This window comes from Channa argus, chromosome 8 (assembly GCF_033026475.1).
Source record: "Channa argus isolate prfri chromosome 8, Channa argus male v1.0, whole genome shotgun sequence".
NCBI lineage: Eukaryota > Metazoa > Chordata > Actinopteri > Anabantiformes > Channidae > Channa > Channa argus.
The window spans coordinates 26,348,024-26,362,501 of record NC_090204.1 but is presented as its reverse complement, the minus strand read 5'-3'; the positions used below and the strand labels follow the sequence as shown (position 1 = coordinate 26,362,501).

The following is a 14,478-nucleotide window of genomic DNA, read 5'->3' as shown; positions in this document are numbered from 1 at the left end:
ATTTGAGTGTGAATGGTTGTCCGTCTATGTATGTCTCTTTATTGTTTTTTAGTGGGACATTTTTTTTGTTAGGATTAAATGTGTCACTTTTTGCGTAGCTTAGCAATTTAAGGTAAAAAAAATGGCCTCTCTAAGAGTTTCAGTCTGTTTGTTTTACCTGTCTGTCCTTGTCAGCCTCATCAGTATTCAACCTGGAGGCCATCGTTGCACCGTTTCAACTTTGCAGGAGTGAACAGACACACCTTTGAGAAACATGAAAGTATGTTTTAAAACATATATGAAGTTAGGTAGGAGGGGGCTGTATGTTCCTGAGCATCTATAGGTTTGAAGGAAGGGTGTGCAGCTGACATGGGTGTGCTTTAAACAGAAAGGATTTAAGGCTAAGAGTAGTTCATTCTGTTTGGAACACTTGACTTAAAATCTCAGAGGGTTTACAATCTCAGAGCAGACAGGTGTGGCTGTGGCTTCCCTGCACCCATGGCTCAGCTCTCCATCGCAGAAGTGGGCCTGCTGCTTCTTTTAGTGCCAGTCTTGGTGAGTATTCACCCTCAGCTTTTTTTTTTTTTTGGTTGGTCCTTTCAGCTTATCCCGTGAGTTCAGGGTCGCCACAGCGGATCATTGTCCGCATGTTGATTTCGCAGTTTTTACGCCGGATGCCCTTCCTGATGCGACCCTCCCCAATTTCTACCGGGCTTGGACCGGCACTACACAGCTGGGGATGGGAAAGGGCTGTGGGAGCCTCACATTTGTCTTTTATCTTGACACAAGTGTGACAAGTTGCGGACCAAGAGTGAAGCAGCTTTTCTGAAAGTACTAGTACTAAGCACAAGGCTTGATAAAGCAAACTTAAGTAGATACAATGTTTATTTATAGCCATTTTCTAACTACGAAGTGTGCAGCTGTTATAGACAAATTTGTTTAATTTACTTTTTTACACTGTCTAACTAAATAGGTAAAAAAGAGCTTGCAGGTGTGGTGTGATTAGAAAGTTCCTATACTTATAATAATAATAATAATAATAATAATATAATTAAATTATTGTTAAATGTTTAATTAAGGTACAGATCCAAAATGAGCACTACAAAAAACAAAAAAAACATAATTAAATCAACTTCAATTTAATTGCTTATCTTCGTAGGTTGGATTTTAAGCAGAAAAAAATAAGCAAATGTTGGGGGTAGACACCAGCAAAACAAAGCTTTTTAACTATAAACTGCAAAGAATCTCTTAATTTGGGTATCTGTTAATTATTATCCCAGCATGTGGTGTAGAGAGTAAATATGATAGTCGCCGGTAAAAGGGCAAGATTTGCTCAAAATCCTTTATTAAGGAAAATCTCTGTACCACTGACAGTGATTTGGAGACACAACAGTCTTTGATAGCACCCTTCTAAATTAAACCACAAAAGAAAAGAGCGTGCAAGGTCATATAAAAACTGCTTTAATACAAGTTAGAGCAGAAGAGCATTTATCACCTATTTGTGATTACTTAAAATGTATTCAAGTTTTTTTTAACCCAAAATTTGCTTTAAGTGGCATCTACAATTACAAAGCACAGAAAAGACTGTGGGGAGAAAAAGTAAATTGTGCACATGGTTTACTTTGGGCTTTCTAACTACTGACTTTGTGGTCCCAATATATTGTTTTCTTTTTCAGTGTTAGACAGCTGCTTTCAAGTTTCATCTTTCCCTCTGTTACAGCTCACATGAGGCCAAAAGGCTACTACTTCATAAAGAATTACGTTGAATAAGCTGTAGGCTATAAGGTAACTGTTTTAACACACAGTAGTCCTGGCATTATGGGCAAACATTTAAGTCCCATGGCCACCCTGGATGGTCTCTGTACCCCCCTACAATCACCAAACTCCCTGCTGAATCTTGTCTCTAAACTAAAATTCATGTCTCCTGCTATAAATGTATCAATCATTACGGACCACTGCCAGAGTTGCATTCAAAGTATTAACTGTTGAGTTCACTGGAGCCGCCCTCAAATCAAAATCCCCAAATTACTGTTCTTCCTGGAGTTGTTGGAGTCATTATCGCTTCGAGCACAAATAGGAAGGCTTACAGCGTGTCACCCAAAAAAATAATCACAGCATAAACACTCTCACACTGGTTATGCATGCACACTAAATGAACAGTGATTAAGAATTAGAATGGTACTGATCCAAACTCCAATGTAGGGGTCCTAAATGAGAGAGACTAAAGCTTTATTTTAAAAAACAATCATCTTCCTCCCTGATTCCACATGCATGGTGACAAAGGATATCCCTAAAACCAATAGTTGCTGACCACATTTCCCAGGCCAAATGCTGGATAAAACATTAAATAGCATTTAGATTATCGAAAATGAGACTCTGTGAATATCACTATATGGTAGTATAGGGTTGGCATATAATGACTTGGTAGCATAAAATTGTTTTTCAGCTTTGTGTTTCACATATGTTTTTCTGATGTGACATAGAATTCCTATTTGCCATCTTTCTAATTACCTACCAGTCACATGGGCTGATTCACTGTCATTGTACACTACACCCACAAATACAAGTTACTTACCACTCAAACAAACAACTATTATGTGAACAAGTTCCAGTTCTTTACTAGGCTAACTTACACCTAGGAAATTGGTCTCCCCCAAAACACAAAACTTTTGCTACGAGAAGAGGTGATGAATACCTATGTCCCACCTTTTCTTAAAACAACTGCTGACATCTCTAAAATAAAAGTTCTTATTAATTTGTAAATCGTTGTATTCTTTTCACAGCAGCCCAGACTGTTTTGGAAACAGGGTTTCTACTAGAAAATTAGACAAGTATTCAAATAAAGTGCTTGAATAAATGTTGTTGGTACAGGCGGTTAGTAGTCCTGCTGCTGCTGTACCTGCTGTTTTTTCCACATTCAAATGCAATTGCACTGTTTACATGCTGGACATTCAAATGCACTATACTGTTTACATGCTGCTCTTTTTACACCCTTAGCACACTTGACTGTACTGTACTGTAAAATAGTATACAGTAGGTTTACTGGTCGGCACTGTCTTAGGTTCTGTGTTACTTGTGTTGTCTGTCTACACTGTGTGTCTGTAAGTTTTTCGTCTGCAGTGTTTGCAATAGGTTGCACTCGATGCACTTTACATAGCTTGTGTTTTTTTGTAGCACCTTGGTTCTTGGAGGAATGTTATCTCATTTCTACTGTGTACTGTGTACCACTGTGTATAGTAGAAATGACAATAAAAGCCACTTGACACTTGACTTGACTTGACTACTCTACAGCACATTATCTGCATAACAGCCTCTCAGGGAATTGTAAAGACACTTCTGCAAAAGGGACTTGGTGCACAGTCACCAAGAGAGAACCTTCATGTTAACTTGAACATTTTTATATTATTTCTACCATCAGGACATAGCAGAAAAGGTGTTGATCTGTAATCTTTCCAAGCCAGACTTATTAACAGAGTATAAACAGTGCAGGGAAAATGTTTAAACTGTGTTTGTACATGTTCTGCTTTTCTCAGGCAGATACCCTGTTTAGAGGCCCACACAGTATAAAGCAGGCTTACATTTAACATATAACCTGAGGGTGCGAAGCAGATAATCATGATCTGGACCAACTGGAATGGAACCTTATACTCTCTGAGCCCTGCGGGCCTCCAACTGTACAGTTTCACCTACTCTGTACAGGTGCAAACTTGTACTTTATGTCTGGTATTTATACTAGTTTGAAGGTGTTTTTTGTTTTATGTTTATTGCTCTTGATTTTCTGATTTATCTCTATTAAGAAACTAGTTGAAAATATTATAGCTACAATTTTGAAAAGACATATTATATTTTCTTCTACTGCCAGATCCCCTAACTTTGAGGATGTGTGGCTAGTTTACGTTTTTACAGAGAGCCACATTCAATATCAGGAAGACATGAAGTAAAACTTAAATATGTCTATCAGTGTCATTATGAATTAGACTAAGCAGTATCAATGAAATAATATTTCAGTTAATCCATTTATATAAAATTTCAATACTGAATGTGTTGATATTTAGTTAGCTCAACTTTACATGTACAAGACACCATGGAAGTACTGTGTAAATATATTTATTTGTATGTACGTATGATTTAAGTAAATGTTTTGCACTTATACAGCACTTTTCTACCTATTGGCACTCAAAGCGCGTTACACTGGTTCTTATTAACCCATTCACACTCACATTCACAAACACACTCACACCAATGGAGGAGCTGCTGGGCAGCTGGCCAACACTAACCGGGAGCAACTAAGTTGGGGTTCGGTGTTTTGGTCAAGCACATATCAACATGTGATTGGAGGAGCCCGGAATCAAACCAACAACTGTGGGATTGTTGGACAAGTGCTCTACCTTCCTGCAATTTGATACAAAAACTCTTGGCACCACAAATTTCATGGCTGAACGTACCTGGACAGGCTTGGACAGTTCGGAAAACACATAATTTCAAGTAAAATACTTGAAAATATACATCCTTGACTAAAAGTAAAATTAAAGTAAAAAAATACTCGAAGTACAAATACACAAAATGTACTTCATTACAAGAAGAAATGTAATTTGTTACCTCTGCAATTTTAGCCATTGCAAGAGAGATCTTGCAAGAGAATTTTCTTGACATTACCGTGAGGGTTTTTAGATTATTTGACTACATCTGGCAAAGATAACAGTGGTGCTGAACGTTCTCCTTTTATACACAATCTGTCCAACAGGTGACTGGTGGAGTCCAAACTCTTTAGAAATTCTTTTCTTACCCTTTACATCCTGGTGAACATCGACAACTTTTTTCCAAAGGACAAATGTGATGCAGTGGGCAGTGGTGCTACACAGCTATTCAGTTAGTCTGACTAATGATATTAAAGTAATAGACTACAAAAATCTTTAGCTGCTAATTTCTCATCAAGCCCTTGGAGACTTTTTAACTTCCTGCAGCCTCCATATATTGAAGGACTCATCCCACCTATCACACAAACTATTTGAACTCCTACCTTCAGGCAGGTGTTACAGGACAGTTCGAACTAGAACAACCAGTCTGTTAAATAGCTTCTACTATACTGTATGCCAGTCTCATATAGATGCAATAACTATTGTTACTTATGTTTTAAATAGGTGTAAAAATGATCCTTATTTATCCTTACAAATATATGTGGCACTATGTATGTGTGAGTATGTGAGGTGTTTATCTTTTATATTATTTTTTAAAGTTAGCTATTATTACTATTTTTTTATTACTGTTTTTCTGAATCTGAATCTGAATCTCTTCTGTGGTCCCAGTACTATCAGTCTTGGTCACAAAAGGCTTTAAAAGCCCCTTTACACAATATATATACCTATTATACTACATATATTTCTATGAAAGAAATATTTGATAAAGTTTATATAACCTGCATATCTGCTGAATGGTTTCAGATACTCGGTCTTGAGGCAAAACACTCAAAGATCAGAAAGAAGAGAGAGTGGATACTTCCTCCTGTCGCAATGTGGGAAAACACAGACTACACCCAAAGGGAATTCATTGCCAAGGTTATTTGGTTTTTAACATTGTACCCCAGAGTTATTCTGTTGTGTTAATTGTTAGAAAGTTGATGGATGATCTTTGAATGAATGAACCATCCAACTGGTTTCCTTCACATCATTGGTTTTTCTGCTGCTAACCATCCAGTAGCTGTATTTGTAGCAGTTGGGAAAAGACCATTTCAGTTAGTTCTAGTCCTCAGTATCACTAAATTAAATTTAGCCCTGGGCTAAAGGCTGCAACGGAAGTATTGTTTGAACCCTGTGAATGTGGCAAACTAATGCAGGTAGCAACAAGCTCTGTGTTAAGATCTGAACATAGTATACCCTGAATATCCCTTTAGTATGAGTAAAAGGTCTGAGTATAGACTTTTCTACATGTCCTAACTCTCTTAGTTATGGCTATAAACTCAAAGACCTGGTGGTTAAATCCACTACTGCTACTTTGAATGGGCATGATGCAAAGCAGTAAGATACATGGAGATAATGTAAGATATTGCAGGTAAGATAATAGAGAAAATAATTAATCATAGCAAATCAGCTGTCAAAATACAGCTAGCACCATGGCTTTAAGTATCTTTTTCATTACAAAAAACTAGTGGGTTTAATGCTGTGACTATGCAACCCGATATCTAGCACGCACGCACACACACACGCACACACACATATATTTGAAGAAAGTTGTACCTTCTACAATGATGAAAAGCTCAAACAATATTCAGAGAATTTTTAGGTTTTATTACACAGTTGACAACATGTAGACAATGTGTAAAGTACATGCAAACAACACATAAAGTGTGTGCAGAGAACATGTGCCTGCCCTTTAATGGCCACTTTTCATTAAATTGAGGAACAATCATTACTATGTTCCTGCTGTGTTTAGAGTAATAAGGCCAAAGTGAGATCACAGTTTGACCACCAAAATGTGTTAAATTAAGAGTAGTTGATAGTAAATACCATATTCAAACTATAACCATGACAAAAGATTTCACCGTTTTAACAGATCTGTGCTTTGTTGTTAGATTCGCTCTGATAAAGACAAAGATGCAAAGGTGGAGTATTTTCTCTCTGGACCAGGAGCTGACAAACCACCCTTCCACCTCTTTCGTGTGAATCCTTATACGGGGTTTGTAACCATCCATGGGATTGTGGACCGGGAGAAATACCCATCCTTCAATGTAAGTCTCTCAGAGACTTAATATTTTGTCTTTGTATGACCTGTATCCTGTTGAAACCTGTTGGGAGAATTGATGCAGCTGAAGGGGCTTTCCAAAGATTTTGCATGATACAGGATATTCAGTTTAATCACTAAAAAGAGTACGACTCACTACTCTCACTACTCTCTTCCTGTATTGTGTTAAGAAGAACACCTTTTTTCTGTTTACTCAAAAACATTGTAAGTCAGGCATTGGGGTGGATGAAATTTTTACATTTAACATTTAGACTTTAGAGCGTCACATTCACACTCCTTTTTGTGGTTTCATTACTGAAATATGATCATTCATGTTAGATAACATGTCTCAAGACACTGTATTTTAGGCATTAAACCAAAGCTTTCTTTAATCTTTAACAGACATTTAAGTTCAAATAGAACAAAGAAAGAATAATATTAGCATCAGATTATAAAATGGTGAACAAATTGTTGAACATTTTAAAATATTGGATAGGCTTTTATTTACTTTGTTTGCTGTTATTGTCTTCTGAGAAGGATTTGTTGAAACACTGACTTTGATAAAAACACTGATACACACATTTTTAATAGGTAGAGCATAAATCTCTTATAAGTATAAAATAATAAGAAATTGATCTGCTAACTTAAATTTACTTAAATTAGTTTTTCTTATAACAATTCTAATTATTTACAATCCTTATTTAGACACTAAAACCATCAATGACATTTCTTTATTCCAATATGTGTGGTGGTGTGTATGGTTCCCCAATTACTATTAAATTGTATAGTAGTCTGAAGAAAGCCAGTCTACTATGCATGTGAGATCTCCCCAGATATATATGGAGTAATGATTGCTCACCACTATTGAAAAGCTTGGTTTGTTAGATACTTTACACAGCTAGATCCACTTATGGGAATTGCTTTTTAGCTTTTTGCCACATCTTGTAGCCTTCATCAGTTGAGTTTGCTCAGTTGTCATGAATAGATTACTTTAGAAAATAAAGCTGTGTTATTGGCTTTTTGCATTAAAAACAGTGACATCAACTTATCTAACACTGTTTCATGTTCTAATGTAACTCATGCAGCTAACAGGAAGTGCTATATTTACAAATGGAACTACAGCAGAGGCAGATATTCCACTGATGGTCACAATCTTGGACCAGAATGATAATGCTCCTTATTTTGAGCTTCATACTGGAAACATCACAGAAGCAAGCAAAAAAGGTAATGCAAGACCTGAAAATAAATAGTGTTTTCTTAGTCTTGTGGTGTGAGTGATGGGTCCTACAAGTATACATGTTGGTCAAAGCAGATTTTATGTCACCAGCTATCCTATCCAACTCAGCAACAGGTGGTGATTGCTTGACAATGCTGCCCCTCTCTTCACCTCAGTGTCCACAGACACTCATACATACATAAAGTACACTGTATGTACATGTATCTAATGATACAACCGCAAATTCAATCATCAATCAAAGGCCTAAATCGTTCTGGTACCAGTTACAGTTATAAACAACCTCATGCGCAAACATGGTGTTTGTTATTGGCAGCCCATGACTTGCACAAATGTCAAAAGTAAGAAGCCGCTACTTGGTTCTGATCAAGCAGGCTGTTCATCCCAAGTCACCCCCCAAGCAGAATTATAGAGTACCCAAGTGGTATAGATGGAGTGCTCCGGTCCTATCAGCTGGCTCTCAATGAGTTGTCAGCTGAATTTCATCTTGAATTTTCACCTCAGGTAATTTATTTCTTAGTTACACAAAAAAGTTGCAACTGTAAATGGGGCAGCACTGCAGGCCACTGATGACTTAAAGTTTAATAAATGTAAGTAGCTCACCAGAGTATTCAGGACTACAGCTCTTACTGTACAACTCCTAAGTTTTACAATTTCCAACTTCAGACTCATCAACCTGTCTGATACTCTTTTCATTTCTAAAACATTTCTCACAAACTGCTCTTTCAGGATAACTCCTACTCCATTTCTCTTCCTTCCAACCCATGGTAAAACAACTTGAATCCTGCTCCTAAGCTTCAAGCCTTGACTTCAAGCCTACCTTTCGACCTGTGCCCCCTTATGGTTACATTAGAAACTTAAGTACAAAAAGTGTTAGCATCAAAATATATTTCAAATAGAACAAAAATAATCATGCAAAATTATATATGTATTTCTTACTTGTAGTTACAGATGAAATCACATGTAAACATACTATTATTGCAGCTGGTAAACGTGCACAGCTGGATTTCAACCACTTTTGTTGTTTTCAACTGCTTTTTTATTTTTTGTTTGTTTTGGTAAAACAAAATTACAGAGCATATTCAGAAGACTTTGTTTTAAAATTCTACACTTAGTGTTTCTAGATTGGGAATGACCTATATGGTCCTAGAAAGCCTCAAACATTGGCATTTCCCAATGCACACGAGTGACAGTGATGATGATAGGGTTCTTCAAGCAGACAGAATCAGAATCCACTGGTTTCACTTTTATTAAAATGTATAATATATCTATCCAAACTGCTACCCCAACGGCACAGGGAAACATTCAGTCAGTTGTTTTAAACATTAGTTGTTGTTGCTGTTTAGACCAGTTACAACTTAACGTTACCATATTTTATGTTTGGATCATATTTGGATGTGGTTTATTTTTAAATGAATTAAGCACAAAATTTATCTACACACTGACTACCCATGATGCGACCCTAACCCAGAAACCACCAGAATAAACAAGGTTTAGCCCTTGAGATTTATTGCTCATATATTTAGAATGAGTACAAATGACATCAGTGTGGGTCCCACAAAATAATTTAATAAGCAGGTACACAGGACACAGTAGTTAAACACAGTAGTTACATTTCAAAGAAAGGTGGTTTTTCTTATTTACCCAAAATGCAATATATACAAAGAAATTGTCATCACTAACAAAACTGGGCCCTTAAAGAACTCAACAAGAGATAGCTAAACTTAAAATATCAAACTGAACTACAACACAAGTTTTTACCATGAACAAAAGAAAAAACTGACCTAACCTGAGTGACACACAAAGGGCACAAGGGGCAACATATATGGCCAAACCAGTATGAGACACAAGGAGTAGACATTACTGTAACTAAACAAATTCTAAACATACATTTAGTCATTTATATTTAGTTATTTAGCAGATACTGCCTGGAGAAAACGTCAAAGCAAACTGCTATCAGAAGAAGTGTTTCCATCTCATGAGAAGTGCAAGTGCAAGTGAAGATCAGAAAATAATTTTTTTTCAGTGCACAGGAAGGTGCAGAAGAGTTCTGTTTTCAGCAGTTTTTGTGTATTGGAAGTAAGGTTGCTGAACGTGCAAGTGTTGTTTGTGTCTTCTGTGTGGTCCTGGGACAAACAGAGCACAGCCAATGGGAGGGATTGTAGACCTAGACCAAAACACACTAGACCAAACGTAATAACATATTAATGTAACAAAAAATATTTCAAATGACCTATAACAGCTGAGGAAACATTTCCCAATATTTTTCCCTTCCTGCATTCAATGGGGGCACTTGTAGGGCTGATGTAGTAGAAAGCATTTAAGGCTAATAAGTGCCTCAATTCAATTTAACTTAAATTAACAAGTATTGACAATAGAAAATTAATCAAATGTTCATGCTACATGGACTAATTGTGTTGTCAAACAATTAAACTTAATACTTAAAACCAAATGTGCTGCTTTCCTCTGATTATGTCAAGTTAAACATAATAGTGGAAAGAAAATGAGCTTAAAAATAAAGGTAAGTGAAAACATTACCAAACAAGTCTAGGGTGTGGCTGAGGCTGTGTCCATCACATGCTGACAATCCCCTTTGGAGCTCTGAAGGAAAAAACTGGCTCTAGATTACTGGGCTTTGTGTGAGTTTCATCTGGTACCTTCTGTTGTCATTTTAAAATAAAACCATGGTGGAAACCTTTTAGTACTTAGACAAGATCCCTCATAGTTAAAAAATATAAAGAGTGTAAGTTCTCACTGTGTTTCCTGCAAACGCAGGACTGTTTCTTCTTCCGAATAGATACCCTTTTGTTTCAAAATACTTATATATATATATATATATATATATATATATAATATATATGATTCATTGTCAGGGTCCCAGGTCACCCTCTTATTTATCAAACGTTGTATCAGGTAACTACAAGTATGTACTTGTAAGTAGAGTAAACCTACACCATTCTTATGTAGCGCTTCATTTACCCTTTAAACATAGGATAGCACCTAGTTTTATTAAACCCCCTCTTTTAAATGTCAGCTTAACTATGATATTAAAGATTTTGTTTTCATTACACCCAATACTCAATTAACTCTGCTATGTGTTATTTACTCAAAATACATTCAAAATTAATCTTAAAACTTGGAAAATAAATAAAAATAGTGGTCTTCAACATAAATCTTACCAAAATTATAACTTAATATTTTGAGTTCCTAATTGTGTTTACAGTTTACTTTTACAAATAATTAAAGAAACATAGGTGACATACACACACCTAGTATGCGCGGCTGTAACTTTCTAGTATTCATTTTCCCTCTTTCAGGACACAAATCACAATAAGTCTAAAATAAATCATGACAGCACCTTTAAAGTTCAATTCAGTAAGATAGTGAGCCCACTACACACACTCACACAAGTCAACAAACAAAATAATTAGGTAAAATAAAACAACCCCCTTTTGCAGACCTGAACGATGCTTGGGGACGTGGTGGCCATTAACGTTGAGACCCTTTCACTTCAACAAGCAGCAATAAAAGTTAGAGTACTCATATATAAGCAGTCAATGTCACTGTCCGAGCTCGCTGTAGCAAAAACGGAGCAAACAATCTGCAGGAAACTCCCGCCAACAGCCAATCACATTACTCAAAACATTGACATCATATCTTACTTTCCCTAATTACCTATGACAAAACAAACATAATTGGTTGCACTGAACACAAGCACCTGGCACACAGTACATTTCACCCAAACTACTTAAACCAGGTAAAGGGATTGTACACTCAAAGTAAATCATCTGAAACAGCTAAAACAAACAACAAACAAACAGAATACATCTCCATGGATTCAACATACCAGAAAGGGCTACTTACATATTGTAAATGAACTGGTGAACTATATATAATAACAGGGCCTTTCTAGGTACAAAAATGTACACCATAAATGCAAGGACGTACTCTGCAAAATAATTAAACAGGTGCACTAATTTCACACACTGGATCTTTTTTAGCTGGGATTGTCCTATCCATTGCAGGAACCTTTGTTATGCAGATCATGGGCAAAGATGATGACCAAGCTGGAACCAGTAATGCAAAGATTGCCTACAGCATCATCAGTCAGGAGCCACAAGACGCAGGTCACATGTTCACTATAGATAGAGAAACAGGCAAACTGTATGTCAAAGAGCCCACGCTAGACAGGGAGGTGAGTTTAAGACACACTGCATTTACTGAAGTAACTTTTTCCTGACCCTTAATATTAATGATAAATAGTGCACTTCCATGTAATTTACTGAGCATTACTTACTGTGTGCAACATGTGTGATGTGATGTGAAAAGTTGAATCGAAGAAACATTTTTCTTTGTTACAATATTATGGTGGACTTGAAATTCAGAATTTTACAGCACCAAAATTCTGTTCCGAGAAACTCACTGTAATTAAGCTTTATTGATCATAAGTCCTACAATAACAGAACAATGAGTGTTTTCATACTATGGCTTGTTGTTTTTCCACCGACAGATGCATGACTTCTACAAACTGGTTATAAAGGGGACTGATTGTGAAGGTGGAGCAGAAGGGCTAACGGGAACAGGAACGGTGCAGATCAAGGTTTTGGATATTAATGACAATATCCCAACTCTTGAAAAATCTGAGGTGAGAATTCTGGCCTATACAAATCACACATGATAGAACACACACTGTTCAAGAAGAGACAGAAAAAAAAAGAGAGAGTCACTCAAACAGTAGCCTCGAGTTTGACGGAAGGAACCATAGTGAGGAATGGGAGGAGTCGGATGGATGGCACAAGTTATGGAGCAAGGGGGTGTGCTGAAACCCCCTCAGGGTTTGGGTATTAGACTGTTGGCAGGAAATGAACCACCCTGGGAGCTGAGCTGGAGTACAGCAACAAACAAATCCTTTTGGAATGAGTGGCTGCAGGTCGGCGATGAGGAGTGAAACATTCTAGAGGTCAGGCTGGAGGTCGACCACTGAGGCGGAGCCCCTCTGGAGGAGAGGCTGAAGGCTGGAGAAATCAGCAAAACCTATTAGGAAACATGGCGAGTCGGATGTCAGTCGACCTCAAAGTAGGCTCTGGAACCAGAGAGATGGCAGCTAATGCAGGGGACCAAGAGCAGGACCAGGAGCGTTGAAATAGCAGGGCACCTGGCTGGGGCAGGAACAGGAGAGGAAACGGCCAGCTCAGGAACAGTGGAAGCCCGACTCAGGGACAGGAACGGGTTCAGGAACAGGCTCTCCAAGCCAAGGAACAGGCAAAGAATTGGCCAGGATGGTCCCCTTTGAACCACAGGCTTCGTTGACCTGAAGGGCCCATCCGGACTTGAGGCTGTGTCGACCTAAATGAAAAGAAGGCTCAGGGTCAGGTCAGAGTCCACAAAGGAAGAGCTTCAGAAAAACAAAAAACACCTTTTGGAGTGGCCAAGTCAGAGCTCAGACCTCAACCCAAGAGAGCCATACACATGAGACATCCAAAGAATATGACAGAGCTAAAGCAGTTCTGCCAGAAAGAATGAGAATGAGAGGTGGCACGAAGGAGGGGAGTAGCCAAGTTATCGTCCCAGCTGGAGAACAACTCCCAGCCCAGTAGGACACAGTGACATTTCTAAGTAAATGGTAAATGGTCGGCACTTATATAGCACTTTTCTACCTATTGGCACTCAAAGTGCTTTACACTGCTTCTCATTCACCCATTCGCACTCACAATCACGCACACACCGAGCTGCTATGCAGCTGGCCAATGCTCACCGGGAGCAACTAAGTTGGGGTTCAGTGTTTTGCTCAAGGACACTTCAACATGTGACCGGAGGAGCCGGGATTTAACTAACAACTGCGCCACAGTCACCCCATAGCTTCTTCACTGACAGACTGTTATATCCTAAGTGTCTGAATGAGCGATATTGTAGGTCTTTTCCCCCTGCTACTAATGAACTTTACAACCAGAGCTGCTCCCAGTGAACCAATGCGCATTATAATACACATTGCTACTACTGTTTCTAAAACTGTGCAATAACATAAACCCTAATGCAACTGTTTGTTTGATGATTGTATACTTGTATTGTTGATTTGTTTATTATATATCGACTACATCGGCACATTTGTACATTTTGCTGCTGTAACATAGACATTTCCTTACTATGGGGCAAATAAAGGTTTATCTTATCTCCTCAAATATTGCCTTTTTTTGCCTCCTTGCTCAAGATGGTAGTGCCTTGAGTTGTGAAGACCTTTCTCTTCTATAAAACTCAACAAGACAGAATAATAAGTGTAAACAAAATTAATAATTTTTTGCTCAACCATTCATAGCTCTTTAAGCAACTCTCTCAAAATTCCCACAGCCGTACATGCTTTTCAAATCTGTTAGTTTAGCAATTAGAGAAAGCTTCATCCTCACCATTCATGAATGCCTGCTATCTGGACTGTTTGGAGACTGTTTAAATGCCTTTGATTATCTTAAGCCCCTTTCAGACATGCACTGGAATTCTGACATTATCCTCATTTTGTCAGGAGGGGTTGTATGTGTGAACGTAAATGTCCGAGT

General features: G+C 37.7%; 1 protein-coding gene across 2 annotated transcripts in view; it reads left to right on the top strand.

Moving 5' to 3' along the window:
• The first annotated feature begins 250 nt into the window (after positions 1-250).
• LOC137131426 (desmoglein-2.1-like) overlaps positions 251-14,478 on the top strand; it is a 30,267-nt gene continuing 16,039 nt past the window's right edge. Inside the window, exons 1-6 of one of the 2 annotated variants that reach the window (XM_067512660.1) lie at positions 253-534; positions 5,421-5,534; positions 6,548-6,703; positions 7,782-7,920; positions 11,956-12,125; positions 12,441-12,575. In XM_067512660.1, coding sequence (XP_067368761.1) covers positions 478-534; positions 5,421-5,534; positions 6,548-6,703; positions 7,782-7,920; positions 11,956-12,125; positions 12,441-12,575 — 771 coding nt within the window. In that variant the 5' untranslated portion in view covers positions 253-477. Of the gene's footprint in view, positions 535-5,420; positions 5,535-6,547; positions 6,704-7,781; positions 7,921-11,955; positions 12,126-12,440; positions 12,576-14,478 lie in introns of both variants that reach the window. The other variant, XM_067512661.1, reaches the window with a different exon arrangement.